This window comes from Bufo gargarizans, chromosome 1, assembly GCF_014858855.1.
Source record: "Bufo gargarizans isolate SCDJY-AF-19 chromosome 1, ASM1485885v1, whole genome shotgun sequence".
Lineage (NCBI taxonomy): Eukaryota > Metazoa > Chordata > Amphibia > Anura > Bufonidae > Bufo > Bufo gargarizans.
This window is the reverse complement of record NC_058080.1, coordinates 579,025,781-579,049,628: the sequence shown is the minus strand read 5'-3', so window position 1 is coordinate 579,049,628 and position 23,848 is coordinate 579,025,781. Positions and strand designations below refer to the sequence as shown.

The window sequence follows — 23,848 nt, the reverse complement described above, 5'->3', positions numbered from 1 at the left end:
AATTTTATACATTACAGAACATAAAAATCTGTATATTCCAATGCACTACTGTGACCTGCATCAGAATATACCACTAATAGGCCCAGAGGCCTTGTACAGGCTCTGGCCTATTACTGCTAAGCAATGCCTTCTCAGAAATGAGTGAGGGGAAGGCGTTCCTGCCTGGGAAACATAACGTGCTTCCAGGTATTTTACCTTTCAGATACCATAGTCACATTTAAACATGGCATCTGAGGGGTTAAAGGGGTTGTCTCACTGCAACAAAATAGCATTTATCATGTAGAGAAAGACAGAAGGCACTTACTAACGTATTAAGATTCAATTTTACACATTATTCACTGCTTGTTTCCAAGGGTTATGGCCACTGCTGCAACGCAGATACGAGTTGGCTGGGAATAGAGTTGCTGTGCATGCGTGCCTATGCGTGATCCCGCGGTCCCTGCCACCAGAGCCTGCCGCTTTTTCCTACAGTGTGCACACATAACCATCACTAATGGATTGCAGGGTGGTCGTAACCATGGAAACAAGGAGTGTTTAAGGTGATGGGAAAATAATTAAAGCCAGCAAGGGAGGCAATATGGGACAGTCACAATACATTAGTAAGTGCCTTGTATTAACTGTGTCTACATCATAACTCTAATCATAACTCTAAATAACGCAGATCCCAAACATTACCCACGGGGGTCTGTTGTGCTTGCAGATGAAATCACATTTCCAATCCACCGTTAATGTACTCTTCAGAAAGCAGGTAACTTACTGATCTTTGTTACCTACCTAACACTACATAAACTACTTGCAATTACCGAAGATTATTCCACAAAACATTAAAAACAAATTTTTATTCACAAGAAAGCCAAAAGGGCTAGTTCACATGGCAACTTTTGTGCAGAGTTTTGCAGTTTGAGCGTAAAAACCTGTGACAGCTGTATGGTAACTGCCTCCCACTCTTTTCAATGGGGGACGGCACTACCATTCCTGAAGCTGACGTTTATCCTTCACATTTGCTCCAAGAAAGTACATTTTTCAGGGCAGTGTTGGACGCTGCTAGAAACCTTAGAAGTTGTCTGGTTTAGTCCTATCTAAAAGGCAACTAGCCATAAGAATTATTTTCCGTTGCACTGACCTCCACTCACAACTGATGACCAAGTGCCACCCGAGGAGCTGTTTCTTGCCACAGGTGGAGCAGACACTTCTCCAGGTTCATTGCGGGAAACAAATTCAAGACCTCCAACCATTGTGCTCCTACCATTAGAAACGCGATGGGTTCGAGGGTGCCGCTGTGCCTTGGGAGACATCCTTAGAGGTCCTGAAATCATACATTTTTCCATGAAAACTTTATACAAACAGACCAACACAGAAATTCTACACTTGGGGAGCTGGGGGTTAATAATGCAAACACATACAACTTCACAAAAATACACTGCCACCACAGCACATGGTCATGAGAAGCAGAAAGAATATCAGTTAGCACAGGAAGCAGCCTCCATATTTAGTTGCAGTAATAATGCAAAATCTGCAGGCAACCATTAAAAAAAAAACACGCAAGTAGATTTTAAAAACTATATAGTGCAAAGACCAAGGCCTCCTTTACACAGGACAAGAATTGCATGTACCTCCAATCACATGCGTTTGCTCACTGTTGGCAGCACTCTGGAAAGATGCTATCACCTGACAATACAATGATACTGTATGGGGACAAACTAACGATCGCTCATCACCACACAACAGCAATAACTGCTGCACGTAAACGCAACTGACGGGCGGGCAAAGATCAGGAATGGACTCCTACGTTCCCAATCACCGCCTGCTCAGTCGGCCTGCGTAACATGACCTTAAAGGGGTTGTCTCATCTCAGACAGGGGAGGCATTTCGCTAGGATATGCCCCCATTGTCGATAGGTGTGGGTTCTATATCGAGAAGGGAGCCCAGAAAGTGGTGGAGGGCGCACTGCGCATGTGGAGTCACCCTGCATTCATTTTGTATGGGGCCGCCGATAACAGCAGAGCACTGGCTTGGCTATTTCCATCAGGCCCATAGAAGCGAATTGAAGCAGTGGCCGGTCACGCGTGGTGCACTCCCATTCACTTCTATGGGAAGTGCGCTTGGTGAAGGCTGGACTGGAATCTTCCAGCCACCACTTTGCAGTGCTCTGTTCCCAACATAGGTGCGGGTCCCAGCAGTGGGAGCTGCACCTATGAGACAATGGGGGCATATCCTAGACATATGCCCCCATTGTAGGAGATGAGGCAACCCCTTTAAAAGGATCTCTAGAGCATTTGACAAGAACGGCTAGAAGTAGCTTAATATTTCTCTTTGCCGAGCAGTGAATCTGTTGTGGAGCTGCAGTAGTTGTGCTTCCACCAAGAATGCCCTTTGATGTTGTATGCAGCTAAGAGCAGTGCGCAAGTGCAGTGGAAAAGACAATATCGGCATAGGAATGACTCCTTTACTCACATGAGCTGCGACCAGGCGAGAATTATTTTATGAATTAAAGCGGTTGCAGAAGTACTCCTGCAACTTGTGCCCATTTCAATGTCTCTACAGACTAATGTCCTATACACATCAGGTGACTGACTCACCATTTATATCAATGGCTACACATTATTCATGCTATTTAGCGCTGTTGTATTTACTTTCTAGGATATTGGACAGGCTTTTTCTCTCCTTTTCCTGGAGAGCCCATTTAACTTTACAAAAGCCAGGACAATAAAGGTGTCAAGAGCCACGTCTCTGTACAGGTCAATGTGAAATCATCGAGCCAAAAAAGCATGTTAATGGACAAAAACAAGCTGCAACTGACATAATAGCAATACAACAGAAAGGGGTGGTGGGGATTTTAAAACGTTATACAGACAAAAGGGCATCACAGCCCGTGAATGAACTCATCAGCAAAGTATGAATTACATAAGCAGCAAAAGTGTCTGTTGCTCGCTCTCAAAACATGGCCGCTCCTTAGAGGGAACCTAACCTCTCAGTAAACCGATACCATATTTTTGGACTATAAAATAAATTTTGTGCATCTTATAGTGTGCAGTCAGGGTGGTCCAGCAGTGCCAGACCTCCTTGACTGCTTCCTTAATGATCCATCATACATCACTTAGCTGGATCAATGAGAGAGCCGTGTCTCTGCACACTTCTCTTCCTCCCTGCCTAACACCGATCTGAGTGATCAGTGCAGGCAGGCGGCTTACCACATGGAGAAGACAAACACAGCCCTCTCCACCTAAGGGCTGTTTCACACAAGCAAATCCATTACGGGAATCCCGCTCAGTGTGCGAGTGTAAAAGGTCTCAACGCTGCAATAGAGGAGAAAAAAAAAAAAAAAGCTCTGATCTAACTGTCAGACTGCAACGGAAGGACCTTTGATGTTGTCATGAGCAGGTGGGGACATTTTTTTTTCTTCTAACATTCTGTTGTCTAAGCCTCATGCACATGACGGGAGCAGGTCCCTGCCCATATTGCGGCATGAAAACAAAGGGACCGTGGCAGCGGCCACGTATGCACCGTATCACGGAATCAGACCTACTCACTTGAATGGCTCAGCAATCCGAAAGATACGGTGCAGAACAGGGGCATAGATTGGAAGCACTACTGAGTACTTCTGTGGGTTTTCTGTCCGTGCTGCCCAACGGCGAAAAAAAGTTGTGAATGGGTCCGCGTCTGCAGGTTGCGTGCATGAAGCCTAAACCAGGGGTGCGTCTTATAGTCTGAAAAACACAGCAGCTCGTCTTCATCTCTTCCTTTCTGAAGACAGATTTCAGCAGTTCAAATTCAGAGTGAATAAGCACCACATGGGGAAAGAGGAGTCAGATACTGGTAAAAGCAGAGATAAGAAACCCGCTTCTTTTTCCACGATACAGGGGAGAAAATGCTGAAATGATGATTACTTTCGAAAATCCTGTGTACTACAATATAAAGTATATTATGCATTACTGTCAAGCCTTTCTCGAAAGCGATAATATTATGGGTAATAGATATCTAGAGATGAGACATCGATCCAGGGATTTATTCCGATTACCATATCCAGTCAGAAAGGAGCTGGTCCACTAGTTTGGGGCAATTGGTATCTGCATAATAGTTTTTTTTTTTTTTTTTACCTTCCTCTTGATCAACACTGGATTACAGTTTGGACTATATGGACCTGTGCTTTTTTTGGGTTGGACTATATGGACCTGTGCTTTTTTTTAACCTTATGTTATTTTGTAATAGACTTGCAAAATACAAAGAGACATTACATAAACCAACTTCACACCTATAAAGAACGCATATCACAAGGCCAAGTACACAATTACCATTAATCTACATAAATATAAAGCATAGTGTTGGGAAGGTGAAGTCAGCATGCAAACAGTTATGCACAAAAATACTCCTCCTATGGCTTTAGCTTTGAAATTTGAAACCATCAACTTATACATTTAACACTATATGAAAATACATGCGGTAGGACACAGAGGTGGCATTATGTGTAGATGATGATTAGAATAATCTGAATTACATCAGTTTTGTATAGAACACAATCAATAAACCAAAGAGAATATAATCCACATTCCACAGAAGAGACAGAAATAGAACGCTGCAGTGAATTTGAGGTCCCCCGCAGCAAGCAGGCTGGCTATCAGCACACATAAAAACACAAGTTCGGCGATTCTGTTAGGATCCGTTCACACAATCAGGATTTAAAAGCAGAATCTGCATTAAAATTCAGATAAAAAAATAAAATAAATTACATTAAAAACAATTCATATCCCATTCGTGCGAATGAGGATGACACGCCACAGAATATTTCATAGCACTTTTTCTTGTGCAGCTTCCGCAAGGAGAAGCCGGAGGCTCAGTCACATGCAGATTGGCGCCACCGAATGGAACCAATCCACGTGCAGATCGGCAGTGAATCAAACTGCACATCTGCAGCAGAAGTTCAAGTATCAGCCGTGGACTTCTGACAGATCCTATAGCAATAACAGGTTGGATTCATGATATGCAGATCAGAAACGTGTGAACATATCCTAAGGATTCAGGCATAAAAGGGCTTTGTATAAGCAGGTTTCACATAGACATATAGCAAAAAAAAAAAAAAAACTGATTATATATATATATATATATATATATATATATATATATATATATATATATATATATATATATATATATATAGGCAGCAGATAAATATGGGTGCATGGCCCACAGGGAAAAGCCAATCCCGCAATTACAAAATAGAGAAAAAGAGCAGCACTCCAAAATAAAAATCACTCTTTATTCACCCTCGTGGCTATGGCGAGTCGTCATTGCCACGAGGGTGAATAAAAGAGTGATCTTAATTTTTATTTTGGAGTGCTGCCCTTTTTCTCTAATATATATATATATATATATATATATATATATATATATATATATATATATATATACATACATACATATACACACACACACACACGTGCATATACTCACATATATTACACATTATATACACACACAGAAGTATATATACACACATGGTTAGGAAATGCAGCAGCAAGTGAAAAAGCAGAACGAAGTGTAAACCGTTACCACATTAATAAAAGAAAACGAGTGGATAATCAGATTAGTAGTCAATGCACAAATGTTATTTCATAGTAAGGGAAACCTCAGTAGTAATGCCAACATTTCAGATATTTAGAAATGACCAACTCCTTAAATCCTCAGTGATGCTGCCTGAGCAATGAATGCAAGCCACACAATGACAAGCTGATCATGCTTTGCAAAATTCACTATGCGCTAGTGCACGGGATTACTGCAGTTCAACTAAGCAGGCTTAAGCCAATTATATAGATTACATTAGGAAGCCTGACTAGGGTTGCAAAACACTGAAGCTGTAGATGTGATTATTAAAGTCCTATGAAATCCAGAAGCAAAGTTGCAGGATGAGGAGTTTTTTTTTTTTTTACAAAACAAACAAAAAACAGAGGCGTTGTACCTTCTGAAGACATGCGTTTAGGCATAGTAGAGACAGGAGCTGGAGAACCATGAGCAGAGGGGTGAGACGGGGGCCTGGATGGCCGCGAAGGGGGCCTGGAGGGCGGCCTTGTAGGGGTGGCTGCCCGAGGTGGAAGAGAGTTGGGACCTGACTGGTAGCGAGAAGGTGGGCGGGAGGAAGGAGATGGACAAGGCGATGGCCAGGGAACACCTGACAGAACAAATGAGATGAAGGAAAGTATAAAAAATAAAAATATGGGATGAAAAGGAGGGAAAAAAACAGGTCAACAGAAAAAGTAAAATAACAGAGGGGAAATGGCTTCTCGCAATAAACCTGTAGTTTTGCCAAATGAATTAAATCTGGGAGCAACGCTGAGAATTTACATTTACTGTTCGTAAGTAAATCTCCATTTCATACCTTCAGTAATGAGACACCTGAACTGCTCATAATCTAAGAAACAATCTGACATTACTGATATTACTAACTGTATCAAGCAACACTAGAGTAGATTAAAGGCAATGCGGACTAATCATAGGCAGAGTGTGAGAATTACTTTGTGTGAGCAAACACATTTTCAGAAACTTGCCTCCATTAACTATTCTTTGATCGGGTCCAGAATTGGGGCTGAAGTCTGAAGAATGGGATCCAGTTCTTGAAGGAATAGGGCCTGAGCCAGACTGGCCCATTCTTGGTGAATTCTGTCTTACACCGTGGCTGTTCCATGACATGCCATCTTTATTCCTCTGTCCAGGGGGGACATACTTATTTTCCCTTTACAGAAAAAAAATGACAATAAAACAAAGGTTAGCTGTATCCTCCCGAGAACTCACCCTAAACCACCATTGTTGTACTTTAAAAGGGACTGTCTCATAGACATCATAGGGAGGTGTGCCCCAATTGAGACCATCCTCTGTATCAGTGGCTTCCATTCTGGCATACAAAAACTATCCTTCCATTAGAGTCACTGCAGGGGAAATGACTGACCCCACTGTGGTTTCCCATGGGAGAAATCAGCTGCTCACTCTGGGTGAATGGAGTGGAACCCAGACTCAGAGGGGTTGTCTATGCGGAGCGGACCAATCTTTACCTGGCCACAGAGTGTCCTTCTCGCTCACATACATTGCGTTGTACTGCAGTGTATTTTTCTTCTTCAGATCTCTCATCATTTTCCAAGGCAACACGGGCTTTATACTGGGAGCTCGACTCAATCTCTTCAGCTATTTGTGCAGCTCTAGCTTCTCTCTTTAAATACTCTTCAGAATTGTCCCTTTCCAAGGGAACACTTTTAGGGGGGGAAAAAAAAAAGTTTACACTTTCACAAAATGTGTCTTTCATAATTTTGTAATTCAATGCAAGCCTTCATGGTTAAAGGGGTTGTCTCATTTTGTCTTTACTAAGGCAATATGGGACTAACCCTCAACCACCAGCTGATGTCTTAGTAGCTCCCATTGCAGTGCATGGAGGTTATGAAAGCAGCGTTGCACAGCAAGCTATGTTGATTCTCCAACTCTGAAACTGCATAGCTCGCTGTGCCACTTTTTGTTTCCGTAGCTCCTGTGCATCGCAATGGGAGCTGGTCAAACAGCAGAACTCTGGCCAGCTCCACTATTTCCCAGCCACCTGGTGGTTGAGGCTTTGTCCTACCTCCCCTTAGTAACAGCAAGATGAAACAACCCCATTAACTTCCACCGGCTAAGACTTTGTCTTGGTCATGTGATGACCACCACACACGTGAATAAATGGCTGGTTAGGAGGAAAAAATCTGAGAACTGTAAGGCTGCCTTCATAAAAATCAGTTCAATTAATCTGAATGAGGCTTGCTGAAACCCATGTACTTCCCGACAACAAAACCTCAGTCATATGAATAGAACTGATCCTTTCTGCAACAAAACCTAACTATGTTGTGCAGCTGTGAGATCCGTTTTTCTGCCTCTGGAAATAAACAAACAATGGTTTCCATTCAATAACAGCAAGCAGGGATCTTGTAACCAAGAACGGATATGCAGTAGAATATATAATTTATATTATAGAAGGCGTAAACAAACAATTTGTAGAAACCAGAAAACCCCTTTCAAGGTGTTGTCTAGTGTACAAAAAAATTAAAAATATGTTTTTTTTTGTGCTCACCTGTAAAAATCCTTTTCCCGCTGAGTTAATTGGTGGACAAAACACCAACCCAGTTAATGGTTGGTTCTTACTGATGGGTCCCATCTGTTCTTGGTTGTGACCCTTCTCTACTTGTGGCTGTTAGTTCCTGTTCCGTCGGTGGCTCCTACTGCTTTTATACACACTGACTAGCTCAGTGTCTGCAGTAGAAGTATAGCCGATACGAGGAGCTAACACTTTTTTAGTTTAGTGTCGCCTCCTAGTGGCAGCAGTTCTATTCCATCGTCTTCTGCTCCCCCAGTGCACTCAGCAAGAAATTTTACAGGTAAGCACAATAATAAAATCATATTGGGGTTTGATTTATAAAAACTGGTATAAAGGGAAGCTGGCTTAGTTTACCACAGCACCAATCATAGTCCATTTTTTATTTTTCAGAGCTCCTTTCAGAGGGAAATTTAAGATGGAATCTGATTAGCTACTACAGGCAACATCCAGTTTTGATAAATCTCCCCCATAGCGTCCAAACACATCCTCAATGGGTTCATTATGCAACTAGTTTACTTTTCTACTTACGTATATGAGGAAAGGCTGCTGTCATATGTTGATACCACACCGTAATTTTCTTCATTGTAGCGAAACATTTCATTGGGATCCCAACCATTAAACTAAACCAAAAAGAAAACAAAAAGACGCATAAGGACCTATCCCATGGGGGTAAACGACGGCTAGAAATTATTATTTTGTCGGGATAATTGCTATAACCACAATAGGGGCTCAATGACACCATTATGATTTTCCCCAAACCCCAAGACCAGCACAGCACCCACTATAGCAGACACAGTACCGTACATCTTCTCCAGAAAACAGGTCTCAATAGGCCTTTATAACGTAAAATTAACCACAGTATAACATTTGCCTGCAACCTATGGGTTCACAGGGTTCATTAAACTAGACATGAAATCTGAAGACTGACAACTGTAGTCCCAGGACAGTAGGTTGCAATTGCACGGCCAGCCAATAAATATATCGGAAATGTACACATAATATATGGGAGTGCTGACAGTACAGAAGGAATAGAGTACAGACAGGTACTAATGGTTCCCATGTGAACAGCTCCGCAGCTAAGCATGCTCTCTAATGTAGTTTAATGAGGAGCTCATCAAGGGATGAAGTAACTGCACGCCGGGCATTCTGCGTTCTGCTTTCAAAGTTAAAGGAGTTGTCAAGGACTTAAAATATTGATGACCTATCCTAGGGACAGGTCACCAATATCTGATCGGTGGGGGTCCGACTCCCAGCATCTCCACCGAACAGCTGTTGGAAGAAGCTGCATTGCTCCGTCGACTACTGTAGCCTATGCGTCAGCCTGTTACACGACGTCCATCGTTTCCATGGCCTTTGTGTCGCTCAGTCCTAATCAAGGGAACTGGACTGAGCTGCAATACCAAGCACATCTGCTATATAATTTACAGTGCTCTCCGCGACCCCTTCAAACAGCTGACGCACAGGGGGGAGCTGGGAATTGGACCTCCACCAATCAGATATTGATGATCCCGAGGAGAGATCTCCAATATTTAAAGGGGTTATGGCAAGTTTTGAAGTTATCCCCAATCTTGTGGATAGGGCATAACTAAATCTGTGGCAGTCTGATCGCTTGAACCCAAACCAAAGCAGCGGTTCGGCTATGCACAATACCACTCCATTCGTTTTCTATGGAACCTCTGGAAACGGCAGAATGCGATCTCTGGCAGACCAATAGAGAATGAATGGAGCAGCAGGACACATGCTCGACCAGCTGCTCCATCATATCCAGGGAACAGGACCTCCATTTTCAGGTTGTGCCAAGTTTTCAAGTACTCACATCCACAGGATAAGGAATAACTAACTAATGGGTGGGAGTCCAACCATTTAAGTTATTCCCTATCCTGTGGATATGAGATAACTTTAAACTTGGCACAACCCCATGTAAGTCCTGTGCTACACCTTTAAAAATTGTTATGCATTTAATTTGTTGCTCAGTATATCAACTTTAAAAAATGAGATTTTTGTAAAACTTACCAGTAAAATTTCTCTCGCTCATTATTGGGGGACACAGGAACCGTGGGTATAGCCATGTCCTCTAGGAGGTGTTGACACTAGGCAGAAGCTGTTAGCCCCTCCCCTGGCAGCTATACCCCTTCCAGCCTGGAGAGAGAGCTTCAGTTTGTGTGCAAACAGTAGGAGAAGCAAGCCAACCAAAGAAAAAGAGGGGAACACCAACCATGCCAAAGGACCCAACGGGGTTCTAACCAGCAACTGCCACAACTGTGGTCAAACAACAAACACTGGGTGGCTGCTGTGTCCCCCAATGAAGAGCGAGAAAGATCTTACTGGTAAATTTTACAAAAATCTAAATTTTCTTGCCAGTATTCATTGGGGGACACAGGAACCGTGAGATGGCCAAAAGCAGTCCACAGGGAGGGGAAAAAAACCACAGACCCATGGAAGCAAGCTTCCCGGCAGGCATCTAAGAAACTGACGCCTGCAAGACCATGCAGCCCAAGGCAGCGTCCGCCAATGCATAAGTATGCACCAGGTAAAATTTTGTGAATGTGTGTAAGGAGGACCAAGTAGCCGCCTTACACAACTGTGCAGCCGAAGCGCGATTCCTCCGAGCCCAAGATGCGGCCACCGCTCTGGTGGAGTGAGCCGTGACACCTAAGGGCAGAACCCTGCATCGGGCGCAGTAAGCCTCTGCAACTGCAGCCCGAATCCAACGTGGGATTGTTACCTTGGAGGCCGCCAATCCCTTGCGAGGACCCTTCGGAATGACAAAAAGGGAGCCCGTATGGCGGAAGGGACCAGAGGCTGCTAAATAGATCAGAGCTCTGACAACATCCAAATGGTGTAACGCCCTTTCCTTAGGGGGTGAATAAGAGGGACACAGTAAGGGAAGGACAATTTCAGTGACCACCTTCGGAAGAAAAGAAGGAACAGGCCGTAGAACCGCTTATCCTTATGAATAACCAGGAAGGGTTCCTTGCAAGAGAGCGCCGCCAACTCAGACACCCACCTAATGGAAGTGATAGCTACAAGGAAAACTTACCTTCTAGGACAGGAGTCAGAGAAATCTCCCGCAAGGGCTCAAAAGGGGAAGCCTGGAGTGGAGGAATGTTTCGGCTTTCACAGAAAACCAGGAAGGACCTCCAGGTCCTGTAATAGATCCTGGACGATGCAGGCTTCCTGGCCTGAATCATAGTGCGGATGACATCCGCCTAAAAACTTCTTTGCGTTAGAATGGCGGTTTCAATGGCCACGTCGCCAAACGGAGAGACCTTAAATGCTGATGGAAGACCGGTCCCTGCGAAAGAAGGTCGTCTCTGAGTGGTAGTGACCAAGGGATGTCTCCTAGAAGGAGAACGATGTCTGCATACCACGCGCGACTGGGCCGATCCGGGGTGACAAGGATCGTCGGAATGCCCTCCATCCTGATTTTCGGTAGAACCCTAGGTAGGAGGGGGGACACGTAAAGGAGGGAGAACCCCTGCCAAGGGGAGATCAGGGCGTCCACGCCGCAAGCTTCCGGATCTCTTGCTCGGAGAGGAAGGTGGGAAGCTTCCGATTGAGTCTTGAGGCCATCAAGTCCACATCGGGGCGACCCCAACGCAGACAGATATAGCCTCGAGTACCTCCGGGTGGAGGGACCACTCACCCGGATCTATTGTCGTCCTGCTGAGGAAGTCTGTAGTCCAGTTCTCCACACCCGGGATGTAGATTGCTGAAATTGCCGGTATGTGGGCCTCCACCCACCGTAAGATCTTGGCAGATTCCTGCATCTCGTTGAAACTGCGTGCTCATGGCTGCATCGATGTGTGACGGCGCTCCGCCCGCAGGCTGCACTGTGGCGCGCCACCCGTCTTGTAAGCAGGACCTCGTGACGCTTTCTCATGAAGTCTGCAGTCATGCCCGGACCGAGCGCCCGATATCCCCACCCCCTCCCAGCCCGAATCTCTGCTGTTACCTTCTACTGCAGTGACAATGTCTATCAAATTAACCCCCCGCCGGTCGAGTCGCACAGGAGACCGGAGAGTGTCTCTTCTGGGCTGGGAGCAGGCATCACTTATCTGTCCTGCCGCCATCTTCACCCTTCCTCTTCTCCAGCTGGGTCACCCCTTCAGCTACTGTCACCATAGTGGCAGGACGCTGGAAGAGGGACTTGGATGGGTGACCCTTCTGCTGGCGGGATGCAGGGAGCGAGGCTGCCCTGGTCCACCTTGTCTTCTTGTGGGGGAGGACGCTGCATGGCGGACCAACGCTGGCGTGCTCCCACGGAAGAACAGGAAGGTGTGGCGACCACCGTTTCCCACCTGAAAAGAAGGAAAATAAAAAATCTTCAGGAGCTTCGAGGTCTTGCCTCCTATTGACACTAGAAAAAACTGGAGCTCTCTCCAGGCTGGAGGGGGTATAGCTGCCAGGGAAGGAGCTAACAGCTTTTACTAGTGTCAACGCCTCCTAGAGGACATAGCTATACCCACGGGTTCCTGTGTCCCCCAATGAATATGGGCGAGAAAAAGGGGTTTCCATGGAAATGTACAATGCTTTTTCACGTTTTTGTTTTTTACATAAAAGGGATCCATTTCTATTTCACAGGACACTCGACCAGCAGTCCTTCCTTCTCAAACCATTACCACAGGCCTCTGAAATGACACTGTGGCTATATTGGATTATTTCTCCGTCTGTATACGCCAGGTACCTTCTAATAAACCTACCTAGCATTAACTGCATTTACAATATCTGCATGGATTTCATCTATCCTACAGGAATATAACCTACATGTTCTCTCACTTCTGATGATGTCATAGGAATAGACTGTTACCCCCTCTCACTAGCTCAGATGACTGTGCATAAGCTGGATTCCAGCAGAAAAATATGGACACACACAGTATCTGGCAGATAGCCGAAAACCACGCCAACCTGTGTTTGCAAATTACTGGATGTGCGGTTTTGTGACTAAAGCTCCTATTGACCTTCAAATTCAAGCAGCAATTAATGAACAGACCCTTAAAGTGGTTCGCCAAATTTCTAATTTAAATTTGACAAAACACTATATCAAGTCATTTATGTCCATACTTTACTGTTATACTGGCCCACAGCTGCACCAATGTCAACAAAACAAACCCACTGCATCCATGCCCTGCAAAGCGGCAGCAAACTGGAAACCTTGTATTCTGCTCAGGTGCGTAGGCAAGTATGTTTACTTCATTGACACCTGGGCAGCTAGAGGCCTCCAATAGGTGAGCTGGGGGCCAATATGCAGTCACGTGTGCTTGTATGGAAGCATATGTGACACTATATGGCATTTTGACAAATTCAATTTGTAATTGGCTGACCCCTTTAATATGATTGTGCATGTAAACAGTCAGTTTTCTTGCAAGACTCCACATAAGTGACCTGTCCATACTCTTAGTAAGGAAAAATGGTTACAAACACAATGGACACTGAAGCCACTGCATACAAGACAAAGGCCTCTTTCACACGAGCGTGGCAGATTGGCTCCGGATGCGTTCAGAATGCATTCAGCAAAACTCGCACCATTTTGCAAGTAAGTTCAGTAAGTTTTGTCTGCAATTGTGTTCAGTTTTTTTTCTGCGTGGCTGCAATGCGTTTTGATGTGTTTTTCACACGCGTGACAAAAAAACTGAAAGTTTACAATCATCATCTATTAGCAACCATCAGTGAAAAACGCATCGCACCCACACTTGCTTGCGGATGCAATGCGTTTTTCACGCAGCCCCATTCACTTCTATGGGGCCAGGGCTGCGTGAAAAACGCAGCATATAGAACATATTGCGATTTTCACGCAACGCGCAAGTGAAAGGGGGCCAAAGGATCAATGAAATAACAGCTCTCACAAAGCATGGGTAATGGAAACTTGCAGTTATATAATTAGACATATGCTCACATTTTATATCAGTGCATCAATCAGAACAGTCTTTACTTACTACATCTGTATCTAAAGACTCCAGCTCCTCGGTATTAGCAGCCAAACTGCTAGTAATAAGGCCATCGCCCCCATCCCACGGTTCCAGATCTTTCTCCTTGTGCTCACCATTCACTTTAGAAGATATACCAGAGTCTGTGAATCCGTCTAAAAGACAAACATTTGACAAAAAGTTGTGGTTACAGTTTCAGAACTGCTCAAATCCAGCCAAAATTGGAAGTTGAAGGGGTCTTCCGACAGACTGCTCAAGAAGGCAGTGGTGCTAGTATTAGGACCGCGGCCTTCTCGCTGCTTTCCCTAGGCCATGAGAAATCATGTTCATCAGTCACGTGGCCACCATGCAGCTTAGCCCCATAGAAGTGAATGAGGCTGAGCTGTTATACCAAGCAAAGACGGTATACAATGTACGATGCTGTGCACTAAGAAGGCCGCAGCTCTCAAACAGCTGATCGGTGGGGGTCTTGGAAAACCCCTTTAATAAAATAACTTAATAGCTCCGTTTTTTTTCCCCCCCAGTGCAGGTCTAGCGCTCAATTACTCCTGTTAAGATCATCTCTAAACTGTTGCATGGTGCAGGGTCTAGCACAGCAGAGCGAGCGGGCATAGGAGCTCATCATAGCAAATCTATGCCAGGCTTTAGGAAAGCAGTGCTGGTACAGACAGGAGCAGCTATGTGCTATGGGAATCCATACTTCCATACACAGCAGTGTACAAGACTACAGACTGCAAAGCATTATAGGCACTTGAACTTCAGGTGCCTATATCGCATGGAAAACAAGAAAAATTATATTAGAAAAAAAAGGGGAAAAAAAAAAAACATTTTAGGGAGTTCAAAGTAATTTTCAATAAACTTTATTTATAGTTTTTAGTAAACGTTAAAGCCTAGCCTATGGAGATACACAAATATAAGTCACCCAAGCCCTTCTGGACTGCGCCTTCACCCTTAACCACTAACCTCACCACACATTACATTTATCTAGTCTCGCTTGCACTGGATAGCCACAAGTGAAGCTGTTACAGCATGTGGTTGCCTACCTCTTTTGGCATAATTTACATCCATGTCTTTAAACTGCACCATAACAAAATCGGAAGCCTTAAACAGGATACTATCCACAATGTCCTCACGCTTTGGAAACCCAGTAAAGTCTTTATTCTTCTTATGAGCGGCATCAAGTACTAAGTCGCACTGAAAAGCAGAAGACGCATCAGGTAAAGTCTGGGTTTTCTTCTTTAAACATATATATAAAAAAAAAAAACACGACCATCTATAGTGGTCACAAATTTCCTACACATTACTGAGCTCACCATGCAAATGCTAATTTTATAAGAGATATATAATAATTACAGTAATATCCAGTATTTTAGGCATCACGCCGTCACTCCTTCAGCTCCTGCATTATATCAAAGTAGATGGCCACTAAATACAAGTATTACTTGCGGAACATTTATTAAAGATTTATTCCCATGGGGGACATTGATTGAATATCCTAGCAATATGCCATCAATGTCAGATAAGCGCAGGTCCCACCCCTGGGAACCACTCATCTCCTGAACTGGGTCCCCGAAGTGAAGGAGAGCACACCATGCTCGAGCAGCTCGCTCTCCATTTACTGCTAAGCGAGCTGGCTTGGCTGTTTTTGGAAGTCCCATAGCGGTGAATGGGGAGCAAACCGGACAAGTGCGGCCACCACTCCATTCACCACTATAGGACTGACAGAAATAGCCGTTCTGGATTCCCAAGGTGGGATCCACAACCGACACTGACAGCATATCCTAGCAATATGCCAATAATGTCCCAGATGGAAATAACCTTTTAAATCATCGCAACTGATGTCCATTGCTTTAAAACCACGATGTGCAGCGTAATGCCTTAATCACACAGTCAGTCAGTGATTTCTATCAGTGATTTTGAGCTAAAACCAGGTGCGGATCCAAAACACAGAACAGGTGCAGATCTTTCCCTTATGTCTATGGAGGCTCCACTCCTGGTTTTGGCTCACAATCACTGACCAAAACACCGACGTGTGAAGGAGGCTTAAGAAGTATAGAGCAAGTTCACACACTGAGCCAGCCCCAAACATGGCAGGTGCCAGCTGTGTGAAACTGCAGGCACTCAGCCGCAATGACTGGACTCAGCAATGATGCCAATTCCGGCATTTCAATGCATTTTTCTGACTGATCAGGCATTTTTATGACCGATCAGGATCCTGATCAGTCTTACAAATGTTAGTTGGCATACGTTTTGCCGGATCCGGAAGGCAGTTCCAGCGACAGAAATGCTTGCCGGATCACTCTGCCGCAAGTGTGAAAGTAGCCTTATACGATTTTATGTTACACAATGAGTTTTGGACTCCATTTTATTAGTTCTTGTGTACTTTTGACATTTTAATGCATTTTATCATATAATTGGTTGTAGCTGGGTCTTTTCTGCTGGATGTGTGTTTTAAGGCAAAAGGGCAACAGTTGTCATCTATCTTCTAATAATTAGTTTTGTTCACAAGATTTGTCATGATCATTTCTAAAAGAACAGGTTCCATTAGTTCAGAGCAGCCATAACATTAAACCGCACCCGTCAGTTCAGGAAATCTTTACGAATAAGCTGTCATGTGGGTGCACACTGTATCTGGTCATTATACAACTTGTATTATATAACTGGAGAACAAAGCATTTTTCTCCGCTAAGATAAACTACAAACTTTCTAATAGTCACCTGTACTATTGATTTATGCATTGGTATACAAACTCAGCTGTCTAAGACTATGTTCACATCCTGTATGTGACCTTTAAATGTCTATGCCATGATGTATACGTTAAACAGTTGCCTCTGACAGATGTCATACAGTGCCATCCATCACACATGGGATTCCATTGAGACCGCACTGTTCAGGGATCCTGTAGTGTTTGTAGACGCACAGTATTGCTCATGTCTATACAGTGCGCTCTTCATTAGTTGAAAGGGTTATCCCATGATTGATGTAAAAAATGGTTTAGAACCAGCCCTGTACCTCGCATGGACCCAGAGATATCCCCATTCATTGCTGCAATCGTGCTGCTAGATTTATTTTAAGCTGGCAGCTTATGGCCATGTCCTTTCTGCTGCAGCTGAAAGATGGAACTAAGCATGTGCTTCCATCTCAATGAGCAGGACAGAGAAATTAGAAAAATAGCAAACAGCAGGTGGCGCCATACAGATAGATTTCAGTGAATAACTCCGTGGCTATACTAAATGTTTATTTATATGAAATTACAAAAGTATTCAGATCCAGGTGCTGGTTCTAAAACTGTAGAATTTTTTTGTGTGGAACAACCCCTTTAAATAGGAGGTTGCCTAATTAGCCGCACTCGACCGCATCCCAAACACCCCACGATGAGGCCGTTTTTAAATTGAATGACAAGACCTCACTTACCTTAGGACTATAGGTTTTAAAAACTCCTTCATATACATTGCTATTTTTCACATGTACTTCACACTTTGAACCCTAAAAGGAAGAAGGAAAAAAATAAATAAAAATCAGTACATAAGTACACTAAGAGAATCTTATGTAAACAACATTTGGTCTGGAATAGCTGCAAGACAGAAGGAAAAAGAACGGTTGGGGAACCTGTCACCAAGAAAATGCAATGTAAGCTGTAGGCAGTGTGTTATAGAGCAGGAGGAGCTGAGCAGATTGGCATTTAGTTCCATGGGAAAATATTTAGTATAAACTTGTATTTCATACATTTAAAAATCATGCTCATTCTGGGCTTTGAAGTCAAGGAGGCGGACCTATCAGTGATTGACAGACTTCCCTCTATGACTGTGTATACACAGATAGCTGTCAATCACTGATAGGACCGCCTCCCTGACTTCAAAGCCCAGAACTCAGGATAGGCCATCAGCTCCATTCACTTCAATGGGGCTGAGCACGATACCAAGCACAGACACTATACAATTAACGGCCCTGTGCTTGATTAGCACAAAGCGCCAGTGTCTTCTCGAAACAGCTGATTGGCGGAGGTCGCGGGTGTCGGACTCCCATCGATCAGATATTGATGGCCTATCCTGAGTATAGGTCATTATTAGATCAGTATTAAAAGGGAGTCTGTCACCTCCATATGGCCATATACAGTGCTTACATTGTCCTATAGCACACCTATACATGAATGTAATGGTACCTTTGTCTTTTTCTTTACAGTTGCAGAAGCTGGAAAAACGAAGTTTAATTCGTATGCAAATGAGCACTCGCAAGTGCCCAGGGGCGGCGTTCACTGTGTTGGAGCCCAGGCTGCTCTGCCTTTTTGCATTGTTTCCCCGCCCCAGCCTCTGCCCGACCCCCTATTCCTTTGCGCCATCCTTCGGTCCGGCCAAGATCCCGCGCCTGTGCATTGCCTCGCCGGGCCAGAGCATGTGCACTGCGATGCCCATTGTGGGTGCGGCATTGCTTTAACTACTGTGCATGCACTGGCGAGCGCCCCCTTGCCGCTGGTTTTCCGCCGGTGATGCTGTGCCCACAATGGGCATCGTAGTGCACATGTCCCCCGGCCCAACGAGGCAGTGCGCAGGATCTCAGCCAGACCAAAGGATGACGCAAGGGAATAAGAGGGCGGACATAGGCAGAGGCGGAGGCGGGGGCGGGGAAACAATGAAAAACATTGGGCAGACTAGATGGGCCAAATGGTTCTTATCTGCCGCCACATTCTATATAAAAAGGCAAAGCAGCCTGGGCTCCAACACAGTGAACGCCGCCCCTGGGCACTTGTGAGTGCTCATTTGCATACGAATTAAACTTAGTTTTTCCAGCTTCTGCAAGTGTAAAGAAAAAGACAAAGGTACCATTACATTCATGTATAGGTGTGCTATATGACAATGTAAGCACTGTATATGGCCATATGGAGGTGACAGACTCCCTTTAAACACTCGAAAAGAGTAGCCATTTAGTTAAAAGGCTTAAACCAAATGGTGTTTGAAAACTACAATGTCTGGGAATTAGGGATCGACCGATTATCGGTTTTACCGATATTATCGGGCGATATTGAGGATTTTGACTGTTATCGGTATCGGCATTTATTTTGCCGATATTCCGATAACTTATTGGGAACACAGATCGCGCTGCTGACAGCGCTCTCCGTGATCCCTCAAGCAGCACAGGGGAGAAGGAAGCAGTGTCTCCTCCTCCCTGCGCTGCTGCTGCCACCAATGGGAGGACAGGGGACAAGAGGAGGGGAGGAGCTATGGCCACTGCGCCACCAATGAAAGATAAGTCTCTCATTCATTCATATACAGGAGGCGGGAGCTGGCTGCAAAATCACATAGCTGGCTCCCGGACCACCCCGCATTAATTATTGCTGGTGCAGTGCCCACCCCAGTATTAACAACATTGGTGGCGCAGTGCCCACCCCCCAGTATTAATCATTGGTGGTAAAATAAAAAAACACCAAAATATTAAGTATAAATGAAAAAGAAAGATTTACAAAAAATAAAAAAAATACACATTAACAATAAACATTCATTTTCAGCAGGATTTATTTGTATTTTTTTTCCAAAAATGAAAATTCACATATCAGCGGTATAACTTATCGGCTATCTGGCTAAAAGTTCACAAATTATCGGTATTGGACCTAAAAAAACAATATCGGTCGATCCCTACTGGGAATAGACTAGAGAACTAAGCATCCATCAGCTGGTGGGCATCTTGACAGCCCATGCATAAAGTACTCACCACAACTGAAGTAAGAATGTGGACCATTCTCGTGTTTGCATAGATTCCATCAAAAGAAATCTGAAAAAAGGTTAGATAAGGATAAGACACTGTATTGAAAGAAGGGTGCACACATTACTATGGGCTGTAGATTTTATATATAGTACAGTCAATTACATGCTCCATTCTTACAGCTCTCCTGACTTGTTTTCTTTAGTAAATACAATGAAACATTATAGAGATGACCACATTGAAAACTGAACTTCTTGGGGAGTTGTCTTCCCAAAAAGGATGAACAATGTGTATAACATAGTGGAACTGAAAATGTCATAGGAAATCTGGTACTGTTCAAGGGGTTTTCCGAGATTTTAATACCGATGACCTGCCCTCTCATTAGGTTGTCAGTATTTGATCGGTGGTGGTCGGATACCAGGGACTCCCGCCGATCAGCTGCTTGAGAAGGCAGCGGTGCTCGCAGTAGCGCCACGGCCTTCTCGCCGTTTTACTTGGCCAGTGAGGACGTTTTCAGTCACATGGCATAGGCACAGACCGGCCCCACTGAAGTGAATGGGGCTCAGCGCCATACCAAGCACTGCAGCTATATAATGTACGGTGCTGTGCTTTGTGAGCTGAGAGAAGGCTGCAGAACTCACAGGAGCGCCGCTGCCTTTTCAAACAGCTGATCGGCAGGGGTTTCGGGTGTCAGACCTCACCAATCAGGTACTGATGACTAGGGGTGAGCGAACTGACTTTGGATGAAACATCCAAAGTCGTTTTGCATTAAAACTTTGCTTGAATACTGTACGGAGCAGTATTAGCTCAGATGAGCCGAAGTTATTACTTTGCGAAGTCTTGCAAGACTTCGGGTAATAAACTTCAGATATTAATTTCTACTGTAAAAAAAACTTTTACTGAACTCTGGTTCGGTTCCAAGGTACCACTTGGAACCTAAACAGAGTAAGAGTTCATTCACATGATCGTATGTATTTAGCGATCCTCAAAATGCGGACCCACAATTTTATTTTTTTTTAATAATATGGATTACGTCTTTGTTGCAATTTATTTTTTGTTGCAAATCCATTGTAACAATGTATATTCTTGTCATCTGCAAAATTGACAAGAATAGGACATGTTCTATCTTTTTGCGGGAATGCGGAACGGACATACAGATGTGGACAGCGCTATCTGCATTTTTGTGAACCCATTGAAATGAAGGGGCCCGCATACAATCCACAAAAAATGCGGGTCGGATGCAGACCAAAAATACAGTCGTGTGAATGTGGCCTAAAACTCCTCCATGAGCAGCCAGCAGCCTGAAGCTGCGTGCAGTCAATATGTCAGAAGGAACAGTACAGACTAACAAAATGGCAGGAAATTTCTAATACATATTTAGAGAGACCTTTGAGGACACTATGAATACATACAACAGAAGCTCTCAGAGGTTACAATAATGCCTGTACAAGCCTCTAAGACGCCAATTATAGTCAAAGGGGACGGAGACGGCGGTCCGGCGAAATAGCGGAAGGACGGATCCGACAGGATGAACAGCCTGTCTGATCCGTCCTGCCACAAGTGTGAAAGTAACCTTAGCGTGGCTTCCTGCACACATACTTGTCCATCACTCCAGGCTGGTGACTACCTGCAGTGCATGACCCAGTGAACTGAGTGGGCCCTGGCTGCTATCAGAGTTGTCACTGCATATGGCAGGTGACTCTTGGCATCATACAGTAAGCTAATGTTAAAGAGGTTTTCTCCTCTCAGACAATGGGGGCATATCGCTAGGAAATGCCCTAATTGTCTTATAGGTGCGGGTCCCACACCTATATCGAGAACGGAGCACTGAAAGTGAAGGAGAGCACACTGCGCATGCGCATCCGCCCTCCATTTATTTCTATGGGGGCCGCCGAAAATAGCCGAGCGCTGGCTCTGCTATTGCCGTCTGCCCCATAGAAATTAATGGGAGCATGGGACGCGCATGCGCGGCACGCTCCTATTAGCTTCTATGGTAGAGGCGGGGATTAGCGCTTGGTGGTGGACGGACCCCGGGAAATCTGGGGTCCTCCAGCCACAGCGCTCCCCACTCAGTTCTCGATATAGGTGCGGGTCTCAGCGGTGGGACCTGCACCTATCAGAAAATGGGGGCATATCCTAGCGATATGCCCCCATTGTCTAAGATGGGAATTCCCCTTTAATGTAGCAACCTGTAGCGATTAATAAACTACAAAGCCCAGCAAGCCTTTAGAGCTATTTATGCCATGCAGACACTGGATGGATATTGTATAGCGGAGAGGTGTAATAGATAGCATACAATAACATTAGGGCTGCACGATAAATCGAAAAAATTATCGAATTGCGATAATCAGCAAATGCGATATGGCGATTTGGCCGACCCGAAAATGCTGCGATTATATATAAAGGGGCCCCGCGCACATAACTGCCTTTGTGTGTAAAGTATTTTACTAGTGTGTGAAACAATCTGTCTCCTATTGATAACAGGTCCGGCCTCTGTACTCACTGTCCCCATGAATGCAATGCACTGCAGCGAGTGGGAGGAGCGTTACTAAGTGACGTCAATCACGCGCCGGCCGGCCAGCTCGCTGCCGCGCATTGCATTCATGGGGACAGTGAGTACAGAGGCCGGACCTGTTATCAATAGGAGAGAGCTTGTTTCACACACTAGTAAGATACTTTACACGCAAAGCCAGTTATGTGCGCAGTTTAGGACACATGAGGGGACACATAGGGCCATGAGGGGGACCAGCATAAGATGCTATATGTCTTATGCTGGCCCCCCTCATGGCCCTATGCGTCATAGCACAGATCCCCCACAACACAGCGCCCCCCACAACACAGCGCCCCCCATGAATTCCAAAAAATTGTCCCAGTGCAAAAAAAAGTTCTGGTTCATGGAATGCGCCAGCCTAACAAAATGTGCTATTATAGTGCAAATTTAGTGGAAAAAAAAAACAAAAAAAAACACTACACAATTAGGGCTCATGCACATGAACTTATTTATTTTTTTCCATTGCCGGACCCTTTTTTTTTTTTTTTGCGGAGCTTATGCAGAACTATTCAGGGTCCACCCAAAAGGTTACTCCGTGTGCACTCCGTTTCCGTATGTCCGCTCTGCATTACGGACAAGGATAGGACTGTCCTATTAGGGGGCAGCTGTTCTGTTCCACAAAATACAGAATGCACAAAGGTGTTAGGCCTCTTTCACACTTGCGTTGTCCGGATCCTGCGTGTACTCCACTTGCCGGAATTACACGCCGGATCCGGAAAAAACGCAAGTGTACTGAAAGCATTTGAAGACGGATCAGTCTTCAAAATGCGTTCAGTGTTACTATGGCAGCCAGGACGCTATTAAAGTCCTGATTGCCATAGTAGTAGTGGGGAGCGGTATACTTACAGTCCGTGCGGCTCCCGGGGGGCTCCAGAATGACGTCAGAGCGCCCCATGCGCATGGATGACGTGCCATGCGATCACGTCATCCATGCGCGTGGGGCGCCCTGACGTCACTCTGGAGCCGCACGGACGGTAAGTATACCGCTCCCCACTACACTTTACCATGGCTGCTAGGACTTTAGCGTCCTGGCAGCCATGGTAACCATTCAGAAAAAGCTAAACGTCGGATCCGGCAATGCGCTGAAACGACGTTTAGCTTAAGGCCGGATCCGGATTAATGCCTTTCAAAGGGCATTCATTCCGGATCCGGCAAGTCTTCAGGATTTTTGGCCGGAGCAAAAAGCGCAGTATGCTGCGGTATTTTCTCCGGCCAAAAAACGTTCCGGTCCTGAACTGAAGACATCCTGATGCATCCTGAACTGATTTCTCTCCATTCAGAACGCCCCGACGATGGAACTCTACGCCGGAACAAAAGAACGCAAGTGTGAAAGAGCCCTTATCCGTATTTTTTGTGGATCCATTTTTTGCAGACCACAAAATACATAAGATCGTGTGCATGAGCCCTTAATATCACCATAGTCATACTGACCCATAGGATAACAACGCTTGCCAAAGATCCCCCCATTCTTGTACAACCCGTTTAACCTCCTAACAGTCACAATAGAATTGTGAAAACACTCCCAAAAATTTCACTTTTTTAAATTGGAGATTTTTAACCTGTCTGCAG

General features: G+C 44.7%; 1 protein-coding gene across 5 annotated transcripts in view; it reads right to left on the bottom strand.

Annotated features, from left to right (window-relative positions):
- Nucleotides 1-23,848, bottom strand: part of ATXN2 (ataxin 2) — a 139,873-nt gene that overhangs the window by 90,332 nt on the left and 25,693 nt on the right. For 4 of the 5 annotated variants that reach the window (XM_044275786.1, XM_044275783.1, XM_044275785.1 and 1 more), the window contains exons 3-11: nucleotides 19,738-19,797; nucleotides 17,446-17,517; nucleotides 15,075-15,225; nucleotides 14,041-14,186; nucleotides 8,633-8,724; nucleotides 7,041-7,235; nucleotides 6,540-6,724; nucleotides 5,954-6,163; nucleotides 1,124-1,306 (exon numbers count right to left, since the gene is read on the bottom strand). In XM_044275786.1, the coding sequence (XP_044131721.1) occupies nucleotides 1,124-1,306; nucleotides 5,954-6,163; nucleotides 6,540-6,724; nucleotides 7,041-7,235; nucleotides 8,633-8,724; nucleotides 14,041-14,186; nucleotides 15,075-15,225; nucleotides 17,446-17,517; nucleotides 19,738-19,797 (1,294 nt within the window). The remainder of the gene's footprint in view (nucleotides 1-1,123; nucleotides 1,307-5,953; nucleotides 6,164-6,539; nucleotides 6,725-7,040; nucleotides 7,236-8,632; nucleotides 8,725-14,040; nucleotides 14,187-15,074; nucleotides 15,226-17,445; nucleotides 17,518-19,737; nucleotides 19,798-23,848) is intronic. The other variant, XM_044275787.1, reaches the window with a different exon arrangement.